Below are 25,353 nucleotides of genomic sequence, written 5' to 3'. Positions count from 1 at the left end.
CTTGGCAGTTTAGGTTTAATTTTGAATATTTTTAACTTAGATTTTTTATTGATTACTTAGAGGGTTTATTTTAATGGGAAGTTAGGTGTTAAGTTAGTTTGCATTTGGGGTATATGGCGGCATAGGGGTTACTTATTAGATATTTGTGGTGGGTATGTGGTGGCATAGGGGTTTATAGTTAGGGACATAGGGGTTAATAGCAGCTTGTGGTGGGTATGTGGCTGTTTAGATGTTAATTAGTTTAGTGTTAGTTTGCGATCGGGGCATACTTTGGTTTAGGGGTATTAGGATTAGTAGTTAGGCACGGCAGTTATATTCCAGGGATCATTTACAATACATCGCCAATATGGTCGGCGATGCTGGGTGTTTTCTATAGCTAGCATCGCCGACCAATGGCAAGTATAGTAAATGTCTCTCGGCAATGCCGCTACGTCAGGAGCTTGGAATATTTTGTCAGGCTCGCTTGACATTTCGGCAGATATGCCACGTAGCACTTACGATCATCTGAGCCATTGGCCTCTAGTTATCAAGCTCCGTACTTACCTGCCATCACCGGCCACAATATGCCCGCCTAAGCTCGTCTCACATCGCCGCCGCGGACCTGAATATGCTCGCCAAAGTTATTAAAAAAGCTGTCCAAAGTATGGGGCGATGAGCAGCGGACTGTGATAGTTATCACACATCGATGCTCTTCGTCTTTTCTACAGCTTTATTAATACCCCTGTCACTAAGCACTCACACTATACTATACTGTTCTAACCCCTATACCGGAGCCCCCCGCAACTAAATAAAGTTATTAACCCCTAAACCGCCACTCCTAGACCCCGCCGCAACTATAATAAATGTATTAACCCCTAGACCCCGCCGCAACTATAATAAATGTATTAACCCCTAAACCGCCACTCCCAGCCCCGCCGCCACCTATATTAAACTTATTAATAGTGATGTCGCGAACCTAAAATTTTCAGTTCGCGAACCGCGGACTCGAACTTCCGGTATTGTTCGCGAACGTGCGAACCGTGCGAACCACCATTGAATTTAATAGGCAGGCGAACTTTAAAACCTACAAGGACTCTTTCTGGCCACAATAGTGATGGAAAAGTTGTTTCAAGGGTACTAACACCTGGACTGTTGCATGCTGGACAACAATGACAACAATTGGCTAGGTGGGCCTGGCTCACAGCAGGCTGCAAGGCAGGAGGAAAGTGCTATTTAATGGCACCAGCAAACTGAGGATTCAAATCACAGCAACTATTACCAAAAATTTAAATTTTTAATTATTAGAATACTGTCACAACAAATATGATTGTTGTAAATATTTTTTAAGTAGGCCTGGCACACAGGCTTGGAAGGCTTTAGAAAAGTGCAATTCAAAGGCACGAGCAAACTGAGGGTTAAGATCAACACTAAAAAATGTTTTTATTTAAATTAATAACTATACTGTCTGACTGTGACAACAATTAGGATTGGTGTAAATAGTTGGCTAGACGGCCTGGCACAAAAGGCTGGCAGTGGCAGGCAGGAGGTAAATGAAATTCAATGGCCCTAGGAGACTGAATATTTGCAGTCCAAAAAATTATGTTTTTTTTTTTTTTTATTACTGTTACAAGAATTGTGATTGGTGCCACTAATTGGCTACTTGGGCCTGGCAGACAGGCTGGCAGATATGAGTCGTGGATGGTAGGTAGGGCAGTAATTTAACACAGTATGCTGTGTAAGTGACAAAAACACAGGACTGATAGAAAATTAAGTTACATTACACCAGCAAAATATTTAAAAATTTTAGATTTTAATATTAAAATTATGTTAAGAAGTGCAATGCACATATGACTCTATGAGTGGTCGCACTGGCTGGCTGCTACGTAGGGCAGCAATTATAACAACAGTATGCTGTGTAAGTCAGATAGACAGTTAGACACAGGCCTGATAGAAAATACAATTAGATTACACTAGCATAATGATTTAAAGACTTTTTTTTGGAAATTTTAAGAAAAAGGTTAAGCACATACATATGAGTCGTGGCTGATAGCCTTGGAAGGGCAGCTATTAAAAACAGCAGGCTATGTATGTCGGATACACACACGCCTGATAGAAAATACTATTAGATTACACTAGAAAAATGATTGAAATTATTTTTTTGGGGGGGGAATTAAAAAAAGGTTAAACACATATGAGTCGTGGCTCATAGACTAGGGAGGGCAGCAAGTAAACACAGTAGGCTCTCTATGTCAGCAAAACACACAGGCCGGATAGAAAATTAGATTTGATTACACTAGCAAACAAATTTAAACTTTTTTTTTTTATATATATATATATATATTAAAATTAAGGTGAAAGAAAAATAGATATGAGTGCTGGGTGGCTGCCTGGCACAGACCAATTAACCAAAAGACTGAAATAAAAGAGGTATATTAATGCTGAGTGAGCCTGACAGACACAGGAATGATAGTAAATGTAATTAGATTACACTAGAAAAATATTTTTTTGTGGTTTTTTTTTAAATTAAAAATAATGTTATAAACGGATATTAACACTGCTGGCTGCTGGCTGGCACAGAGCAATGAACCAGAGTATATGCTGTGTGACACTGGCCTGATAGAAAATGAAAAAAAATTACACTAGAAAAATAATTATATTTTTGGGTTAGTTAAATTTAAACTAATGTTGTTAGGGAGATATCAGTGGTGGCAGTAGTCACAGCATATGCTGTGAGCCTTAAACACACAGCTGAAAGCCAGGCAAATGCTAATAAAAAAAAAAAAAAAAGGCACAAAATATAGCCCTAAAAAGGGCTTTTTGGGGTGCTGTGCTTGCAGCAGAGATGAGTGGAGTCCTTCTGGACTGTAAATACACTAGCCTAGCTATGTTTTTCCTATTAATGTCAGGAGCAAAAACATAACACGTCCTATCATTAAAAAAGCAAGGTCGTTATGAGTCTAAAATGGCGGATTCCGAGTAGCTGGGAGTGTCTGTGAGGGAGTGTCTGATGTTGATTGGCTCTAATGTGTCAGGCGGCTGTGACATAAAGGGTCAAAGTTTCCACAATGATGACACATAGGGGCGGATCGAACATCGCCATGTGTTCGCCCACAAACGCAGACGCGAACAAGCTATGTTCGCTGTGAACCGTTCTCGGGCGAACAGTTCGGGACATCACTACTTATTAACCCCTAATCTGCCCCCCCTACACCGTCACCACCTATATTAAATTAATTACCCCTATCCTGCCCCCCTATACCGCCGCAACCTATAATAAAATTATTAACCCCTAAACCTAAGTCTAACCCTAACACCCCCCTAACTTAAATATTAATTAAATAAATCTAAATAAAATTACTATTATTAACTAAATTATTCCTAGTTAAAACTAAATACTTACCTTTAAAATAAACCATAAGATAGCTACAACACTACACTATCATTAAATAAAATAATTAACTACAAATACCTACAATTAAATACAATTAAATAAACTAAAGTACAAAAAATAAAAAAAACTAAGTTACAAAAAATAAAAAAATATTACAAGATTTTTAATCTAATTACACCTAATCTAAGCCCCCTAATAAAATAACAAAGCTCCCCAAAATAAAAAAAATGCCCTAGCCTATTCTAAATTACAAAAGTTAACAGCTCTATTACCAGCCCTTAAAAGAGCCTTTTGCTGGGCATGCCCCAAAGTAATCAGCTCTTTTGCATGTAAAAAAAAAATACAACCCCCCCAACATTAAAACCCACCACCCACATACCCCTACTCTAACCCACCCAAACCCCCCTTAAAAAAAACTAACACAGTAGGGATTACTCTTTCTAACCAGAAGCGGGTGACACGGCAAGCGGGGCGCCTCTCCTCCCAGACAGCTCCAGCCTCATTAGGACACCGGAGAGTCGGGGCTCTGATCCGGAGGTAAGCTCACCTTCTCCACGCAGCACCTGGATCCTGAACTGGCTGCTTCTTCTACCAACTAACGACCGGCCTCTGTGGCAGACTCCCTGGGTCACCGGTAAGCCTGCACTGTCCCAGACTTGATACTTACTGTACCGGAGCTGAAGGGTATTTGAACTGCTCCCCCCCCACCACCACAATCTGCCCCTCTGGGCCACTACCATATAGAGGGGCCGCTTAGTGCACCCAACATTCCTCCATGCTGAGGTTCTTTCTTTGCTCATGTTAACCCCCTAGGTCCCAGTACACCTATATGGGCATACCATCTACATGAACTGTGGTCCCTGAGCAGGACTGTTCCTTAAGCCACCTACATTTTAAGTGCAGTCCACTTAGATTATACCTAGGCAGCCTGGCTATTTTATACTCCATTATCACACAATTTGGGGTCAGACCTCTCACATACTGAGTAGACCTGGGCTATCCATTTACACAACTTGGCCAAGCAAACACTTCAATACTGAAGACTTTCTTGATGCAAGGGCTAATCATCCATTGTGCTATGAATACCTGCAAGCTGCAAAATAAATATAAAGCCCTCACAGGAAAATATTTGTGCCAATAACCACCTCCTCTGCTGCTTGTATCCATACTTTACACTAAAATAATTAACCTCTGAGGGACTGCAACCTCTCAGTGAATTTATTCTTGCAGCCTATACCCAGAGTGTGACTACAGAACCTGTTTCAACCTAATAACTTTTCCTAATAGCAGCTTGAACTACAGGAGACATTCCTATTGCAGGGACTTTAACATTGCACACATCAGCTTAAATGAAGCGCAACTACTGAGACATATTCCACTATTTCTGGGGTTTTTTTGGCCCTGTGTCACCCTAACAGCCAGTATATGTTGCATGAAAACCTGCAGTAATATGTGAGAAATTTTATTATATTCTCCCTCTGGCATAAGCTGGAGATCTCTGGAACTTAGTGGCATATAGTGCTATTACAGAGCCTTTATTCACAAGCGACACTGTATTATCCCTGGGACCAGCATTTCTCCATACTAAATATCAGGAACAAATAACAAGCAGTCTTTATTGTGATTACTGTTACAGTCTGGTTCACTGCTGCTGCGACAGCATATGTACCTTTGGGTTAATAATCCAAAGTGGAGTGTTGTTTTATTTGGTTTTCCTGCTGCTTTAACCACTTACTCTTTTCTTTACAGGTCACTGTTGCAAAAATGTTTTATGCTAAAATCTAAATAAGCATTTACGTTAGTGGCTGTTCCTCAAGGCTCTCCCTTTCCGGCCTAGCTAGTCTAGGTCGGTCACTTCCACTTCCATTTTCTCCTTCCTTTGAGTCGTATCCCCTTTCCCTGAGCTGAGAGGTAGTCTCTTTAGGCTAGTGGTGACCAACTCAGGAATGTAATCATATATGAAGTAGTGGAATTTAGCCAAATACAGTAAAAGTTGTGCATATTTCTCTTTCTCTTAGGCGGTTTACTATTGCCTTATGAAATTACAATGAGTTAATGTGATTTACTTCACACTACTTTGCAACTGAACTCTCACATTACCATTTCTCTAGAGCATGAGCCCTTTCTTGATCTCCCATAGCGAAAGATGCTTAGAGCTTGAGGTACAAAAGCGGAGAACTGCTCTAGAGGGAGAGTATCCTGTTGCTTTTCTCAAACCAACAAATTAGGAAACATGCCCTTTGAATAGGGGTCCCAACCTGTGGGGGTGCAGAATGATCACCTACAAGTAATCTCTATCATAAAAGCTAAATACCTATTGTGGGGCTACAATACAGAAGCACGTTTGCATTAACACAATATAATCTATAAGAGATTGCACAGTAACAGCCTTCAAGTGAGTTTGCCGGAGATTAGCTTTGTATCAGTTTATGCTCCAATATGGAAGGAAAACATCAAACAGTCAAGGACTGTTTATCTAGAGCACAAGCAAAAAAAAATCGTAAAGCTGCGCATCTGGCGGCTATGACATCAACTGCAGATCAAGAAAACTTATCTGAAGACTCCCAAGGAGATCACATAGATGCTCCCTCTTCTACTTTAGTGGGACAAATAAGGGAGGTATTTCAAACTGAACTGAGATCGGCGATAGCAGAGCTGAAGTCAGATATCCTGAGTATTGGTAACAGAACCTCGGTGATTGAGGACAAAGTGGATGAGGTTATAGAAGATCTGACGGAAATTCAATCCACTATGTCAGCGCAGGAGAAGCAGATCTCAGTGCTAGAATCTCAAATTGAAGACTTGGAGAATAGATCTAGGAGATCTAATATCAGGATCCGAAATATACCAGAGTCATTTGACAACCTTCCAGAAGTACTACCCACTGTTTTCCGGAAACTCATCCCTGACATAGAAGAAAATCTCTTGCTGATGGACAGAGCACACAGAGCCCTAAACAAGCCTCCAAATCCCGGCATACCTAGAGATATCATTATCAAATTTCATTACTACTCTACCAAAGAGAAGATAGTCCAGGCTTCTAGGAAGCTCCTGCAATTTGAATTTGAGGGTCACAAAATACAATTCTATTCAGACCTTTCACCAACTACCCTAAAGAAACGCAGAGATCTAAAGCCAGTTATTATAGCATTACAGAAAGCTAAGTTGAAGTACAGATGGTCTTTCCCTTTCAGGCTCGTATGCATACACCATAACACAACGTACTCCTGCACTAATCTGGAGGAAGGAATAAAGATGGTGAAACATATGAATTTATCAATAGAAGATCAAGAAGAGCCGCTACCTCAAAGAGCACCAAAGAAAAGAACCCAGAGGATCTGGGACAAAGAAATAAGACCACAAACCCCAAGAACGCGCTCACAGTTAAATGGTAATGATGATCCTGGCTAATCAAGATGTACGTCCTCAATTACACATTACTCTATACTCCCCCCCTGGTCTGATCCACGGGTTTCGGGGAACACATGAACTCATGCATACAAGTTGACTCTCTTGGGACTTGGGAGGTCTAGAGAAAGATATAGATGTTATAAAGGCTCCTGGTTGGTTTAATATTGATTAGTAATGTTTTAATCCGATGGTCTGATAGAAACTCATGAAGTTAGCTATAATAGGTAATGAATGAGCTAGTTATAAAATAAAAAAATAAAAAAGTTTTTACTTAAATCTAGGTTATTGTTCCCTCAAAAAGGGTCGACGTTAGATTAAGAGACAGCTAATCAAAAGTTGTTTGTCGCAATGCTTTGAGATGTATTACTAGTCCTGCTTAGTAACAGTTAGGTTTTACTTGCTTATTTGCTGATATGACTATATCAGAAAACAAGATGCACCCCCTGGAGAGGGGAAATGTTCTAAATCACTGTTGGTTATGTATCACTTACAGATACAATTGTATTTTCTTTGTTGTTGTTCTGTTTTAACCTCTCAATCTCTTCTTTTCTTTCTATGGTTCTTTTCTTCCATGGTCACTCGTGAATCACCCGGGGCTGAGAGCCCTGGTGTAATTACAAAAGCTCTCACTCACTATGATTTTCCCAGGAGTACAAACAGCATAAACAGATGGATACAGATAAGTACATTCTATCATTTTACACACAAAATAGACAATGTCTTTTAAAATAATATCCCACAATGTAAGAGGCCTACATTCGCACATTAAAAGAAAAAAAGCTCAGGGGGGCGTGTCCAAGCCACATCCATGATCAGACGTGTCTCTTAGCAGCTCCGGTATAACCTGGAATAATTAGGTTATTATCTTCAGCTTTTGTAACTTTAACCTCACCTAATTTACTCTACACCCACCGGAGAAGAGGTTAGATCCTCAATGAAGCTATTTTTTCTCTACTACAATACCTAAGACGATTATCTACGACTGAGTTCCTGGGCTGTGGCCTATGTCACCGTTTTACCATCTCCCCCCCCGGCCTCAAATTTAGCTGGGTAGTCTGACTATAGTCAAACACGGAGCAGCTTTTATTTGGAGGTGAGGTGAACGACACTACCTACTAAGTATAGAAAGCCAACAAGAATATATAATCCCACGATGGAGGATACAATAACAGCTCTTTTACAATTGATCTCACACAAGATGGACAACCATTATTCCTCCCTCAAGGCGGCGTTGAAATATGAGAGAGCCGACAACGCTGAGATGGGAACTCGCAGCTCAGTGGACAACTTACCGATTATAACAACGGATCTAGAGGCTCTTTACAATAGTGACTGTCACTGCTGCCCAGGCGCTGCGGATTGCACAACTAATTCTCCCGATACTGCTGAAGTGACAAATGGCAATGCAGCACTGGACACCGCGCTTTCCACTCGCCCATGCTTTGACAACTTTTATGGAGGTACCGAGCCAAAGCCAGACCCGCTGGAGATGCGGCCGGTCAAAAGGGGGTTCGGACTAGGCTCTGCTCTGACACACTCTGTTATGGACCTACAGTACCTTGCTTTGGACTTTCCTGCGTGTAGACTTTCAAAGTTTTGGGATGATCCTTTGTTTGCTACAGCGCTCCGTCAGCGGAAAATTTCAGGCACTAAGACTGAGTTTATGCAGTCTGACTGCCCGTGTTCCTGTCTTCACAAAGTGACTGGTATCGGATGAAAAACAAAAAAAACAAAAAAACACACAGCCGCTTATAATGTCAGGGACTCACACTCTCAGCCCGGGGTTTGATCAGTCCTAACCTTTTAGTTATATGTCTTTAATAACCTAATAACTGTTTTATAGATAGAAGTACTGTCATTTGGCTTGATGTGTTTCAATTGTTTTTTCTTGTTTGGTTGCCTTTGGAAGCCCTATTAGATTTCTCCCCCCTTGAAGCTGTTTAAATTCAGGGATCCTCTCTGTGATACACATTTCTCTTATATATCTCATATATGGAAATATTTCCTTTACATATCTAGATAAACTCAAGCTCCCAGTAGTAACCTATCTTACATCTATGCTTTAAATGGGGAAATTTAAATTGCTTTATGTTTGATTATATCTGTTTAATCCACATAGCGCTATACACTGTACATATAAGGAGGCTAGCGCTCTAATTGTTATATGGATATACCATATATTACTTTTGGCACAGATGACCAGTCGTTAAGTGACATGAGTTTAGACAAGCTGAAATAATTAGACTGCATGAATCCTCAGTTTTGCATGCTGCAAAATTCTATCTTCGCTGTTTATGTGTAGCAATTTTTCTCTACCCTCCAATTATACCACAGCCTGCTCCTCTATCCCTTTATTTTTAATTTATATGGTAACTCAGCACTACCTTCCTTTACTCTATTATTAGGTCTATGCCCAATGGTCTATTTTGTTTAAGAAACTGGGAGATGCTTACCCTTTATCTGAGCAGACCTAGATTACTAATTAGATATATGAAGCAATTTGCGGTTTGTAATCATAATATAGTCTCCTTTATAGTGCAGGCCCATAACGCTATATACAATCTTAGGCCAGTGATTACTATGAGAGTCTCTTAGACATCATTTTCTATATAGCTTCATTAGGAAATAGTGGGTATCACGCCACAGTGTCCTTGGCCACTCCAATTCATTTAAGTCCCCCTCCTCCCTTCATGTACAATGTGACCCTCCCTTTATACATACCTACTTAGGCTTTGAGATGCCCATAGGTCCCAACTGACATCTCGGATCTGGTGGGTCTCACCCCTGTTCCCAATTACTGAGGAATTATACCCAATACGTAGCAATTTATAACAAGATACCCCCTCTCCCCCCTCTTACCCCATCATACATAGTTTGGTATTCCACATAGCTTCCACCATACGCCTTGTATCATAAGGGTCTCGCTTCTGTCGACCTCAAAAACTTATTTCAATCCCCTTATGGGCTCCCTTACCTCCACATAGCAAACTCTACTTACGTATAAGTCTCCGTTAATACCCCACATATGCTCCTCTACCCTTAATAACATACTCTAAAAAGGTCGGTTTACATTATTAGAACATCCCCTTCCCTTCTCGAGCGGCTCTCGCCCGCTGCACCCCCCTTTTTATTTTTATTCTTTTATTATTACTCAGCTCACTAACTAGGCTCTCCATATATAAGCTTTAAACTTCATGTAGAACTTTATACTACTATCTACCCTACTACCCTAAAGGGACATTTTAAGCTACCACTAATCTTCGCATGTATAGCTTTCTAGCTATCAACCTGTAATATACTTGGGCCTAGTTACCATAATATTATCATAATATAACCTAAATTAAAAACTGAGGTCACCCCTCTCTGAACTCAACATCACGCAGCTCTTATTACATAACCTCTTTATTTAAATGTACTCATGGAACTCTGTGTTTATAAGCTAGGTTTACCATATTTTTACTGTATATCAACAGAGTTACAGTTCTCTGTATTGTTGTAAAAAGTCACTGATTCCTGTAATGTTGAGTTTTATTGATTATGTATGTTTTTGGAACCTCAATAAAAAATATAATATAAAAAAAAAAAAAAAAGAAAAAAAGCTATAGCAGAGTACAAGTCACTAAAGGCTCAGGTGATTATGCTTCAGGAAACACATTTCACTAGCACTACAACACCAAAATATTGGGACGCAGCTTTTCCAATCCAATATCATGCAGTAGGAGCAAAAAAACAAAAAGGGGTTTCTATCTTAATGCAAGCTGCCCTTGGGTTTCAAGAGGAGGAAGTGATTAGAGACCCAGAGGGGAGATTCCTAATCTTAAAAGGTAAGATTCAGGGTAGTTCAATAGTTCTAGGTAATATCTATGCCCCCAATGAAGACCAGGGAAGATTCATAGCTAAAATCAGCAAAATTTTAACTTCATGGAAGAAATATAAGATAATTCTTGGAGGGGATTTTAATCTTACCGTTAATGACCAAGTAGACAGATCCCCAGTGCCACACAAAGCTTCTTCTAAAATCCTAAGTGACTTAATATTAGATCATAACCTAATAGACGTCTGGCGCATTTGTAATCGAACAGCAAAAGGCTTTACTTATTATTCAGCCATACACCAGTCCTACTCTAGGATTGACTACATCTTTATTAGCCAAATTTTATGCCCATTATTAGTATCACAAACATCCTGGTCTGATCACTCCATTGTAGAGATCTCCCTACAGGGGTTTTTTGACCCCTCAAGACAGAGAAACTGGACATTAGATTTACATTTGTTAAAAGATGAATTAATCTCACAAAGAGTGTCCGAGTCCATTAAAGACTTTTGGCGAATAAATAAAGGTTCTACAGATAATCCATTATATGCTTGGGGAGCTTTTAAATCATATCTTCGAAGTATACTCATTAAAGAAAAGGCTCTTATAGCCAAAAAGAAGAAAGATATCCTCCAGCAAAAAAAATCAGAACTAGAGAGGCTCCAGAGGCTCCATATTAACAATAGATCAGAGGAGGGGGGTAAAGCAATTATAGCTAAAAAAGCAGAAATAGACAATTTGCTGAATGAAGAAGCACTGTCTTCTTTAAGAATTATAGAAGCGCATTACTTTATATACGCTAATAAGCCTGACCATATGCTGGCTAGAAAAATTAGAAATATAACCAGATCCTCCTCTGTCCCCCAACTTCAAGCGACAGATGGACATATTCTTAATGACCCATTACAAATAGCCAATGAGTTTGCTGACTTTTACCAGTCCCTGTATAATCTTAAAATAGATCAGACTCCACATAGAGAGACACAAATTAGAACCTTTCTGAAGGAAAGCAACGTCCCACAACTATCTGAGGAACATTCATGCCAGCTAGAGGCCCCAATCTCGCCCAGGGAGGTTATGACTGCAATTAAACAGGCTAAAAGCAATAAAGCCCCGGGGCCAGATGGGTACTCGGGTGGGTTTTATAAAAAGTTTTTGGTACACCTGGTCCCACACTTGGTTGACTCCTTTAATTATATACTCCAGGGAGGCTATATTCCACCAGAACTCCTATCGGCAAGAATCTGTGTGGTACCCAAACCAGGTAAAGATAAATTCCATTGCAAAAACTATAGACCCATATCACTAATAAATTTAGATTTGAAACTTTTCACTAAAATACTGGCAAATAGATTAAATCCGCTTTTGACCAAATTGATTAAGCCTGACCAAGTGGGTTTTATAAGAGGGAGGGAAGCTCCTGATAATGTTAGGAAAATAATAGACTTACTGGACTATGCACACAAAGAAAGAATGCCTTCTCTGTTCCTCTCGTTGGACGCAGAGAAGGCGTTCGATAGGATATATTAGGACTATATGCTCCTGACACTGCAACAGTTTGGGATCAAGGGAAAGTTTTTAAAGGCAATCCAAGTATTATACACAACCCCATCAGCATTTATCAGACTCTCTGGTTATCAATCCAAAACAATCAAAATTCGAAATGGAACAAGACAGGGGTGCCCCCTTTCCCCAGCACTATTTGCCCTTTGTATAGAGCCGTTAGCAGCAACCATCAGGAATAAGTCAGATATATCAGGAATTCAAATTGGCGACACGATGCATAAACTTGCGTTGTTCGCTGATGTTATAATGACTATTACTAAACCCATGTTGTCCCTCCCTCCACTTTATGACCTATTATCTGACTTCGGAAAGCTATCCGGCTATAAGATAAATAACGACAAATGTGAGGCCCTTGGGACTCACCTTCCCGACGCAACAAAAAAACTACTTGAGATAAACTTTGACTTTAAATGGGCTTCCCCGGCAACTACATATTTAGGTATCGCCATACCAAACAATTTAGATAACCTCTATAGACTAAACAATAAAAAAATATTTGCACATCTTAAAAAAGAAATGATGACTTGGTCATCTTATAAAATCTCCTTTTATGGGAGAATGGTTGTTACAAAAATGATAATTTTACCCAAACTGCTCTATCTGTTTAGAGCATTGCCTATCACTGTCCCCAAGGAAGATCTGGATGACATGCAAAGATACGTGCTAAAGTTTATCTGGGTTAATAAAAAGGCCAGAATCAATAAGAAAACACTACTACAAAATAAAGAGCGAGGGGGATTAGGGGTTTCAAATTTACAAAATTATTTCTGGGCAGCCAGATTGGCGCAAACCTCACTATGGAGTCTTGAGGGGGATGATATCGTATGGGTAAAATTGGAAAGTGATATGCTGCAACTGTATCCAATATATCACATTCTATGGACAGCCAAAAGAGAGAGACCATCGAAATGGACACGATACATTTCAATAACACACACTATTAAAATATGGGATAATATACAGATGAGGTCCAACCTTCACACTGTTAGCTCTGTGGCGACACCACTTTTCTTGCCATCTGCTCAGATCTCAAAAACAATAAGTAACATCTGGGCGAATAAAGGGCTATATCGAATTGCAGATATTTGGATAGACTCAAAGATTATTCCCTTTGAGAAATATAACTCTTTACATCCGGTGTCACCGGATTCTTGGTTCCAATACATTCAGTTGAAATCTAGGTTACGGGAGGTAGGCAGGCCACCCACATACTCAGAACATACTCCTTTTGAGAAACTATGCACATCAAAATCCAGAACTAAGGGGGCTATAACAATTTTGTACACTTTTCTGAATACAAATAGCTCAGGAGACAAATTGCATTATATGAAGAAATGGGAGGATGAGGGGCAATTTGTAAAGGATCAGGTAGAATGGTCAGATACTCTGAAAAGAGGACAGGCATGTTCTATTAGTGCAAATTTAAAAGAAAGCTACATCAAAGTAGCATATAGGTGGTACCTACACCCAAGCAGAACACAATGGTCAGGCAAAACCCCCAAGAATTGTTATCGAGGATGCGCAGACATTGGTTCCTACACACATATGTGGTGGTCATGTGCAGAGGTGCAAAAACTTTGGTTCCAAACTAACAATCTCCTTTCCGAGATATTTAGCAAGCAAATCGTTTTAACTAGAGAACAGGCACTATTACACTTCCCGATTGAGGGCCTCACCAAAGCTAAATTAAAGTTAGTGGGAATGATTTGCACAGCTGTTAAGACCACAATCGCAAGGTTTTGGAAATCCTCGGTACCAAGCTACGATTTAATACTTAATAAAATCAAATATTATTATAAAATGGCGGAGATTTCCTCTGCTTTGCTTAGTACTGGAATAGAGTTTCTTCAGGTCTGGGAAGACTGGATAGTCTGGACAGATAAGCAACGGATGGCTAACAGGCGTAGCATCCAATCCACAGAAATAGGGCATATGGATGACACAGGACAGAGGGGGGGTGACCGCGAGTGACACATGTTCTTGATTCTTCTTCTTATCTACTCTATCCTAACTCTGAGATTTCTTGTCTCTATCTTGTCTATTCTTTCTTAATCTCATTATTTCCTTATATAAAAAAATTATGAGTATAGAAAAAAAGGTTTGCATTCTCCATGATTTATATTGTCTGGGGATACTTCCCAGTCATGACGGACAGCATAATGCTAATGAAGGGGGTTGTTATATATGATATGTGGAGCCGATATGAGTCTAGGGGTCCAGCATGGTTGTATTGCAATCTCTGTGAAACCAAAATGTTATGTCATACCTGTTCTTTTTTTTTTTTATGTTTACAAAAGATGTCATGGAATATGTTATGTTACTCAATAAATAAAAATTATTTCAACAAAAAAAAAACCTAACACTAACCCCCTGAAGATCTCCCTACCTTGAGTCGTCTTCAGCCAGCCGACCACCGATGGAACAGAAGAGGACATCCGCAGTGGCCGAAGTCATCATCCAAGGGGCGCTGAAGAGGTCTTCCATCCGATAGAAGTCTTCATCCATGCGGCGTCTTCAATCTTCATCCATCCGGAGCAGAGCCTTCTTCAAAGGAGCCGACGCAGAGCCATCCTCTTCCAACGACGCCTACCCGACGAATGGATATTCCTTCCAATCAGCCAATCAGATTGAGCTCACATTCTATTGGCTGTTCTGATCAGCCAATAGAATACGAGCTCAATCTGATTGGCTGATTGCATCAGCTAATCAGATTTTTCCTACCTTAATTCCGATTGGCAGATAGAATCCTATCAGCCAATCGGAATTCGAGGGACGCCATCTTGGATGACGTCACTTAAAGGAATATCCATTCGTCGGGTAGGCATCGTTGGAAGAGGATGGCTCCGCGTCGGCTCGTTTGAAGAAGGCTCCGCTCCACTCTGAATGGATGAAGATTGAAGACGCTGCATGGATGAAGACTTCTATCGGATGGAAGACCTCTTCAGCGCCCCTTGGATGATGACTTCGGCCGCTGCGCATGTCCTCTTCTGTTCCATCGGTGGTCGGCTGGCTGAAGATGACTCAAGGTAGGGAGATCTTCAGGGGGTTAGTGTTAGGTTTTTTTAAGGGGGGTTTGGGTGGATTAGAGTAGGGGTATGTGGGTGGTGGGTTTTAATGTTGGGGGGGTTGTATTTTTTTTACATGCAAAAGAGCTGATTACTTTGGGGCATGCCCCGCAAAAGACCCTTTTAAGGGCTGGTAATAGAGCTGTTAACTTTTGTAATTTAGAATAGGGTAGGGCATTTTTTTATTTTGGGGGGGCTTTGTTATTTTATTAGGGGGCTTAGATTAGGTGTAATTAGATTAAAAATCTTGTAATATTTTTTTATTTTTCGTAACTTAGTTAACGCCGGTTCATAAAGCTCTTAATTACTGTGCTCTAAAGTACACTAACACCCATAAACTACCTATGTACCCCTAAACCGAAGTCCCCCCACATCGCCGCCACTCTATTACATTTTTTTGACCCCTAATCTGCCGAGCGCACACCGACGCAACCTACATTATCCCTATGTGCCCCTAATCTGCTGCCCCTAACATCACCGACCCCTACAAAATATTTATTACCCCCTAATCTGCCCCCTCCAACGTCGCTGCTACCTACCAACACTTATTAACCCCTATTCAGCCTATCCTATAAGCCAATCGGAATTCGAAGGACGCCATCTTGGATGATGTCCCTTAAAGGAACCTTCATTCGTCGGGAGTCGCCGGAAGAAGAGGATGGATCCGCGTCGGCTGCTTCAAGATGGTGCCGCTCTGCGCCAGATGGAAGAAGATAGAAGATGCCGCTTGGATGAAGATGTTTGCCAGTCCGGATCTCCTCTTCTTGCCGGATAGGAGGAAGACTTTGGACCCTCTTCTGGACCTCTTCTTGCCGGATAGGAGGAAGACTTCGGACCCTCTTTTGGACGGATCGGTGATACCCGGCGTGGTGAAGACAAGGTAGGAAGATCTTCAGGGGCTTAGTGTTAGGTTTTTTAACCCCTTAATGACCACAGCACTTTTCCATTTTCTGTCCGTTTGGGACCAAGGCTATTTTTACATTTTTGAGGTGTTTGTGTTTAGCTGTAATTTTCCTCTTACTCATTTACTGTACCCACACATATTATATACCGTTTTTCTCGCCATTAAATGGACTTTCTAAAGATACCATTATTTTCATCATATCTTATAATTTACTATAAAAAAAATTATAAAATATGAGGAAAAAATGGAAAAAAACACACTTTTTCTAACTTTGACCCCCAAAATCTGTTACACATCTACAACCACAAAAAAACACCCATGCTAAATAGTTTCTAAATTTTGTCCTGAATTTAGAAATACCCAATGTTAACATGTTCTTTGCTTTTTTTGTAAACTATAGGGCCATAAATACAAGTAGCACTTTGCTATTTCCAAACCATTTCTTTTCAAAATTAGCGCTAGTTACATTAGAACACTGATATCTTTCAGGAATCTCTGAATATCCATTGACATGTATATATTTTTTTTTAGTAGACAACCCAAAGTATTGATCTAGGCCCATTTTGGTATATTTCATGCCACCATTTCACCGCCAAATGCAATCAAATACAAAAAATCGTTCACTTTTCACAATTTTTTTCACAAACTTTTGGTTTCTAACTTAAATTATTTACAAACAGCTTGTGCAATTATGGCATAAATTGTTGTAAATTCTTATCTGGGATCCCCTTTGTTCAGAAATAGCAGACATATATGACTTTGGCGTTGCTTTTTGGTAATTAGAAGGCCGCTAAATGCCACTGCGCACCACACGTGTATTATGCCCAGCAGTGAAGGGGTTAATTAGGGAGCATGTAGGGAGCTTTTTGGGATAGTTTTAGCTTAAGTGTAGTGTAGTAGACAACCCCAAGTATTGATCTAGGCCAATTTTAGTATATTTTATGCCACCATTTCACCGCCAAATGCGATCAAATTAAAAAAAAAGTTAAATTTTTCTCAATTTTAGGTTTCTCACTGAAATTATTTACAAACAGCTTGTGCAATTATGGCACAAATGGTTGTAAATGCTTCTCTGGGATCCCCTTTGTTCAGAAATAGCAGACATATATGGCTTTGGCATTGCTTTTTGGTAATTAGAAGGCCTCTAAATGCCGCTGCGCATCACACGTGTATTATGGCTAGCAGTGAAGGGGTTAATTATGTAGCTTGTAGGGAGCTTGCAGGGTTAATTTTATCTTTAGTGTAGAGCTCAGCCTCCCACCTGAAACATCAGACCCCCTGATCCCTCCCAAACAGCTCTCTTCCCTCCCCCACCCCACAATTGTCCCCGCCATCTTAAGTACTGGCAGAAACTCTGCCAGTACTAAAATAAAAGGTATTTGGCCATTTTTTTTTTTAAAAAAAAAAAGCATATTTACATATGCTGATGTGTATGATCCCCCCTTAGACCCCAACCTCACTGATCCCCCACCTAACAGCTCTCTAACCCTTCCCCTCTGCCTTAATGGGCGCCATCTTGGGTACTGGCAGCTGTCTGCCAGTACCCAGTTTTGCAAAAAAAGTGCCATTTTATTAAAAAAAAAGCAATTTTCTGTAGTGTAGCTTTCCCCCCCACCAAGACCAACCCCCCACCCCTTCCAGATCCCTGAGATTATATTTTTTCAAGTTTAAACTTCATTTTTTTTTAATACTTTTTACTAAGTTTTTCTGTAGTGTAGCGGTTCCCACCCGCTCCCGCCCCGTGCACGCGCCCGCCCTCCAACCCCCGTGCTCGCGCGCGCTCCCGTGCGCGCCCCCGTGGGTCCCGCCCCCGATCCCGCCCCCTCCACTCCATACACAACATCGATGGCCGCCCACCCGCCTCCCACGTAAGCTCCCACCCACCAACGATACCGGCCATCGATGTCCGGTGCAGAGAGGGCCACAGAGTGGCTCTCTCTGCATCGGATGGCCAAGGGGGGTTATTGCAGGATGCCTCCATATCGAGGCATCACTGCAATAACCGGAAAGCAGCTGGAAGCGAGCAGGATCGCTTCCAGCTGCTTTCCAGACCAAGGACGTACGCCACACGTCCTCGGTCATTAAGTGTATTTTTTTAGAGGACGTGTGGAGTACGTCCTTGGTCGTTAAGGGGTTAAGTGTTTGGGTTAGATTAGGAGTATTTGGGTGGTGGGTTATAATGTTGGGGGGGTATTCTATGTTTATTTAAATGCAAAAGAGCTGTTTTCTTTGGGGCATGCCCCACAAAAGGCCCTTTTAAGGGCTGGTAAGGTAAAAGAGCTTTACAATTTTTATTTTAGAATAGGGTAGGGCATTTTTTTATTTTGGGGGGCTTTGTTATTTTTTTAGGGGGCTTAGAGTAGGTGTAATTAGTTTAAAATTCTTGTAATCTTTTTTTTTTGTTGTAATTTAGTGTTTGTTTGTTTTTGTAATTTAGTTTAATTGATATAATTGTAGATAGTTTATTTAATTTATTTATTGATAGTGTAGTGTTAGGTTTAATTGTAACTTAGGTTAGGATTTATTTTACAGGTAATTTTGTAATTATTTTAACTAGGTAACTATTAAATAGTTATTAACTATTTACTACCTATTGTACCTGGTTAAAATAAATACAAAGTTGCCTGTAAAATAAATATAAATCCTAAAATAGCTACAATATAATTATTTATATTGTAGCTATATTAGGGTTTATTTAACAGGTAAGTATAGCTTAACAATTAGCTTTAAATAGGAATAATTTATTTAATAAGATTTATTTTATTTCGTTAGAATAAAATTATATTTAACTTAGGGGGTGTTAGGGTTAGGGTAAGACTTAGCTTTAGGGGTTAATACATTTATTAGAGTAGCAGTGAGGTCCGGTCGGCAGATTAGGGGTTAATAAGTGTAGGTAGGTGGCGGCGACGTTGGGGGGGGGGGCAGATTAGGGGTTAATAAATATAATAGGGTCGGCGATGTTAGGGGCAGCAGATTAGGGGTACATAGGGATAACGTAGGTTGTGGCGGTGTACGGAGATTAGGGGTTAATAATAATATGCAGGGGTCAGCGATAGTGGGGTCGGCAGATTAGGGGTTAATAAGTGTAAGGTTAGGGGTGTTTAGACTCGGGGTTCATGTTAGAGTGTTAGGTGCAGACTTAGGAAGTGTTTCCCCATAGGAAACAATGGGGCTGCGTTAGGAGCTGAACGCTGCTTTTTTGCAGGTGTTAGGTTTTTTTTCAGCTCAAACTGCCCCATTGTTTCCTATGGGGAGAATCGTGCACGAGCACGTTTTTGAAGCTGGCTGCGTCCGTAAGCACCGCTGGTATTGAGAGTTGCAGTTCCGGTAAATATGCAGGTACGCTCCCTTTTTGGAGCCTAAACGTTGTTTAACCCCTTAAGGACCAGCGACGTACCCTGTATGTCGCTGGCCTTTTTTTTGGGACGTGATTGTTTTATAGCGCGGTCTTGCCACCAGCGTTGAGACTGCTCTATTCCACAAAGCCTGCTGGAGGGAGGGCATTCATAGCGTGTTCTTGCTAGACTTGTGCTATTATGTCCTGAAAAAACACTTAACGACCAGTGACATACAGGGTACATTGTGGTCATTAAGGGGTTAAAAGGTGCGGGGGGGGAAAGCATGCGTAGCTAACGCACCCCTTTGGCCGCAGAACTCTAAATCTAGCCGTTAGTTAATAAGAATAATATTTATTTAGATGTATTTAATTAATATTTAAGTTAGGGGGGTGTTAGGGTTAGGGTTAGACTTAAGTTTAGGGGTTAATAATTTTATTATAGTGGCGGCGGTGTAGGGGGGGGGCAGGATAGGGGTTAATACATTTATTATAGGTGGCAGCGGTGTAGGGGGGAAGGATAGGGGTTAATACATTTATTATAGGTGGTGGCGGTGTAGGGGGGGCAGGATAGGGGTTAATACATTTATTATAGGTGGCGGCGCTGTAGGGGGGCAGGATAGGGGTTAATAGGTATTATGTAGGTGGCGGCGGGGTCCAGGAGCAGTGGTTTAGGGGTTAACATATTTATTATAGTGGCGGCGGGGTCCGGGAGGGGCAGTTTAGGGGTTAGCATATTTATTATAGTGGCGGCGGGGTCCGGGAGCGGCAGCTTACGGGTTAACATATTTATTATAGTTGTGGCGGGGTCCGGGAGCGGCGGTTTAGGGGTTAACATATTTATTATAGTTGCGGCGGGGTTTGGGAGCGGCGGTTTAGGGGTTAACATGTTTAATATAGGTGGCGGCGGTGTAGGGGGGCAGATTAGGCGTGTTTAGACTCGGGGTACATGTTAGGGTGTTAGGTGTACACACTTCCCATAGGAATCAATGGAATGTCGGGCAGCAGCGAACATGAGCTTTCGCTATGGTCAGACTCCCATTGATTCCTATGGGATCCGCCACCTCCAGGGCGGCGGATTGAAAACCATGTACGCTGGGCCGGAAAAGTGCCGAGCGTACCTGGTAGTCATTTGATAACTCCCAAAAGTAGTCAGATTGTGCCGAACTTGCGTTCGGAACATCTGGAGTGACGTAAGAATCGATCTGTGTCGGACTGAGTCCAGCGGATCGTTGCTTACGTCACTATATTCTACTTTTGCCGGGCTGTAGTGCTTGATAACTACAGCGAATCAGCCTCGCCACAAATACGCTGCAGAATTCCAGCGTATTTGAGGTTGACGGCTTGATAACTAGAGGCCTTAGTCTCAGCTAGTTATATTTCATTTGGGCAATAAAGACAGTTTTAAATGTAGTACAGATGTTCTTGTAGTTGGGAAAAAAAAAAACATTTATACTGTTGGGCCACGTCAACCTCAATAGCGCTGCTGTTTTGTTTAGTAGCCAGTGAGCTTTTATGCAACAATCCAGAAATACGCAAACATTTCTGTTACTAAAATATTTAAAATAAACAGCTTTAAAGGGATATGAAACCCAAAAAATGTCTTAAAATTTCCATATTTACTTCTACTATCAAATTTACTTTGTTCTCTTGTTATTCTTTGTTGAAGAGATATCTAAATAGGTAGTGTGCACATGTCTGGAGCTCTATAAGACAGGAAATAGTGCTGCCATCTAGTGCTCTTGCTAATGACTGTCCCTTTAAGGAGAACGATACATTATTTTTTTAAATGCTCAAACAAGAGCTGTGTAGAATGTAGCAGGTTTAGGCATATGTAGTCAATAGTAATTACTTCCAATTCTCATGGGCAATCCCACAATTTTCAGGGGATAAGGAGGTAAAACAAATAATGAAAGTACATTGCAAAGTTTATTTATATATAATATAAATATATATTATATCTATGGATAATTAAACATGTTATATCGGTCTCTCAAGTGTTTCATAACCCTTTAATTATATATATATATGCAAGAATATTACTTAATTCATTTGAAAAGCTGTCGTGAAAACAATTTCATTCAATAAAAACCAGCTTATACTAATAAATTGTCATGTTTGATATTATCCTTATACGGCATAATTATATTATTATATGGTTGTCTTTGAATACGGCTAACGCCAAAACGCGTTGTAAGCTGGAGGCTGCCTGCTTGATTTTATCACTTTGTACACTTGTTCCTCTTTTAATGGAATATGATAAAGGATTGATTTGTAGCTGCTGAGCCTTTTTTCAATTTGATCCAAATAATTACTTTCTAACGATTTTGTTTTTCAGAAATGGATAAAGTTTAAAAGGGACTTTGAAAATTTTAGAACAGCCTGCATACCGTGGGAAATGAAGATTAAAGAAGTAGAAAGTATGTGCACAAGATTCATTTCAGAGATTATTTGGAGCTTTTAATGCAAGGGCAGATGTATGATTTTCACAACTCTTGTTTAAAAGGACATGAAGCCCAACATTTTTATTTCACGATTCAGGCGGAGCGTGCAGTTTTAAACAACTTTCTAATTGACTTCTATTATCTAATTTGCTTCATTCTCTTGGTATCATTTGTTAAAAGAGCAGCAATGCACTATGGGAAGCTAGCTGAACACATAAGGTGAGCCAATGACAAAAGGCATATATGTGCAGCAACCAATCAACAGCTAGCACACAATGTATTGCCTACCTAGGTATGCTACTAAAGCAAGGATAGCAAGAGTAAAAAGCAAATTATATAATAGGGGTAAAGTGGAAAGTAAATTTTGACTTCACTGTCCCTTTAATCAACAGCTACATGAAGAAGTCAATAAATTGTTTAATATATGTGTTGTTATTGTGTTTTAGTCAGTAAATAATCATATGCTTTGTAATATAAAATACTCATTTTTAGTTGGCTGATTTTGACTTTAACTTTTTATATACAGAATTTTGAGATAATTCACTTTCATTAGGGGCAGTGATTCATTAAAGGGACATGAAAGTCAAAATTAAACTTTGATGGTTCAGGTAGAGCATGCCAATTTAAGAGACTTTCAATTTATTTATATTATTTAACTTTGTTCTCTTGGTATCTATTGTAAAAAAGCATACCACAGTAGGTTCAGGAGCACCAATACACTACTTGCAGCTAGCTGGTGATTGGTGGCTACACACATATCACCAGATTTATTTATGGCTAGATCACAAGTTTTGTTGGTAAGGCTGTGCAGTGCTAACGCTCCTTTTTTTCTGACCGCTCCCTTAAGCCAAAGCTGGTATTACGAGTTTTCTGCAAGCCGCTTTAGCCTTAGAAAAGTGAGCGTTGAGCAAAATTTAGCTCCACATCTCACCTCGATACCAGCATTGCTTACGGTAGCGGTAAGCTGGCAAAACATGCTCGTGCACGATTTCCCCATAGGAAACAATGGGGCTGAGCTGGCTGAAAAAAAACCTAACACCTGCAAAAAAGCAGCGTTCAGCTCCTAACGCAGCTCCATTGTTTCCTATGGGAAAATAAAAAATATGTCTACACCTAACACCCTAACATGAACCCTAAACACCCCTAATCTTATACTTATTAACCCCTAATCTGCCGCCCCCGACATCGTCGCCACCTGCATTATACTATTAACCCCTAATCTGCCGCTCCGGACACCGACGCCACCTACATTATACTTATAAACCCCTAATCTGCTGCCCCCAACATCACAGACACCTACATTATAGTTATTAACCCCTTATCTGCCCCCCCAACATTGCTGCAACTATATTAAATTTATTAACCCCTAATCTGTTGCCGCCAATGTCGCCGCCACTATAATAAAGTTATTAACCCCTAAACCTAAGTCTAACCCTAACCCTAACCCCCCCTAATTTAAATATAATTTAAATTAAACGAAATTAATTTAACATAATTAAATAAATTAATCCTATTTAAAACTGAATACTTACCGATAAAATAAACCCTAAGCTAGCTACAATATAACTAATAATTACATTGTAGCTATTTTAGGATTTATTTTTATTTTAACCTAAGTTACAATTACACCTAACACTACACTATCATTAAACTAATTACCAAAACTACCTACAATTAATTACAATTAAATTAAATAAACTAAATTACGAGAAAAAAAAAACACTAAATTACAGAAAATAAAAAAAGAATTACAAGAATTTTAAACTAATTACACCTAATCTAATCCCCCTAATAAAATAAAAAAGCCCCCCAAAATTAAAAAAAATTCCCTACCCTATACTAAATTACAAATAGCCCTTAAAAGGGCCTTTTGCGGGGCATTGCCCCAAAGTAATCAGCTCTTTTACCTGTAAAAAAAATACAATACCCCCCCAACATTACAACCCACCACCTACACACCCCTACTCTACTGATTGGAACAGCCAATAGAATGCAAGGTCAATCCTATTGGCTGATTGGATCAGCTAATCGGATTGCACTTCAATTCGATTGGCTGATTTCATCAGCCAATAGGATTTTTCCTACCTTAATTCCGATTTTCTGATAGGATTCTATCAGCCAATCGGAATTCAAGGGACACCATCTTGGATGACGTCATTTAAAGGAACCTTCATTCTTCGTCATTTGAAGAGGATGCTCCACGTCGGCTGGATTGAAGATGGACCCGCTCCGCTCCGGAAGGATGAAGATAGAAGATGCCGCCTGGATGAAGCCTTCTGCAGTCTGGATGACCTCTTCTGCCCCGATCAGATGAAGACTTCTGCCCTATGGAGGACCACTTGTGCCCGGTTGGGTGAAGACGGCTCAAGGTAGGGTGATTTTCAGGGGGTTAGTGTTAGGTTTTTTTTAAGGGGGGATTGGGTGGGTTTTAGAGTAGGGGTGTGTGGATGGTGGGTTGTAATGTTGGGGGGCTATTGTATTTTTTTTTTACAAGTAAAAGAGCTGATTACTTTGGGGCAATGCCCCGCAAAATGCCCTTTTAAGGGCTATTTGCAATTTAGTATAGGGTAGGGAATTTTTTTTATTTTGGGGGGCTTTCTTATTTTATTAGGGGGATTAGATTAGGTGTAATTAGTTTAAAATTCTTGAAATTCTTTTTTTATTTTTCGTAATTTAGTTTATTTAATTTAATTGTAATTAATTGTAGGTAGTATAGGTAATTAGTTTAATGATAGTGTAGTGTTAGGTGTAATTGTAACTTAGGTTAGGATTTATTTTACAGGTAATTTTGTATTTATTTTATCTAGGTAGTTATTAAATAGTTCATAACTATTTAATAACTATTCTACCTAGTTAAAATAAATACAAATTTGCCTGTAAAATAAAAATAAATCCTAAGCTAGCTACAATGTAACTATTAGTTATATTGTAGCTAGCTTAGGGTTTATTTTATCGGTAAGTAGTTTTAAATAGGATTAATTTATTTAATTATGTTAAATTTATTTTGTTTAATTTAAATTATATTTAAGCTAGGGGGGGTTAGGGTTAGGGTTAGACTTAGGTTTAGGGGTTAATAAATTTATTATAGTAGCGGCGACGCTGGGGTCGGAAGATTAGGGGTTAATAAATGTAGGTAGGTGTCGGTGACGTTGGGGGGGGCAGATTAGCGGTTAATAAAATTTAACTAGTGTTTGCGAGGCGGGAGTGCGGCGATTTAGGGGTTAATACATTTAATAAAATAATCTAACACATTAGAGCATTTTATTTTTGTCCCTTCAACATTTATCAGCCATTTTATTAGTAATTTTATGACTATGTTCTGATCTTTTAGAAAAGCTTTTCAACATTAGTTTTTGCAAAACTCAACAATAAAGTCTATGGGAATTTATATTGGTAAATTAATATAGACATTTTTCTAAAGGTTTAGAATACATTCCTTAGTCTT

The 25,353-nt window shown here is 39.8% G+C and overlaps 1 protein-coding gene across 1 annotated transcript in view; it reads left to right on the top strand.

Annotated features, from left to right (window-relative positions):
• TMC2 (transmembrane channel like 2) overlaps nucleotides 1-25,353 on the top strand; it is a 212,269-nt gene that overhangs the window by 51,939 nt on the left and 134,977 nt on the right. Inside the window, exon 4 of the mRNA XM_053715757.1 lies at nucleotides 21,803-21,884. Within this exon, the coding sequence (XP_053571732.1) occupies nucleotides 21,803-21,884 (82 nt within the window). The remainder of the gene's footprint in view (nucleotides 1-21,802; nucleotides 21,885-25,353) is intronic.

Source organism: Bombina bombina, chromosome 5 (genome assembly GCF_027579735.1).
Source record: "Bombina bombina isolate aBomBom1 chromosome 5, aBomBom1.pri, whole genome shotgun sequence".
Lineage (NCBI taxonomy): Eukaryota > Metazoa > Chordata > Amphibia > Anura > Bombinatoridae > Bombina > Bombina bombina.
This window is presented reverse-complemented; position numbering and strand designations above follow the sequence as displayed.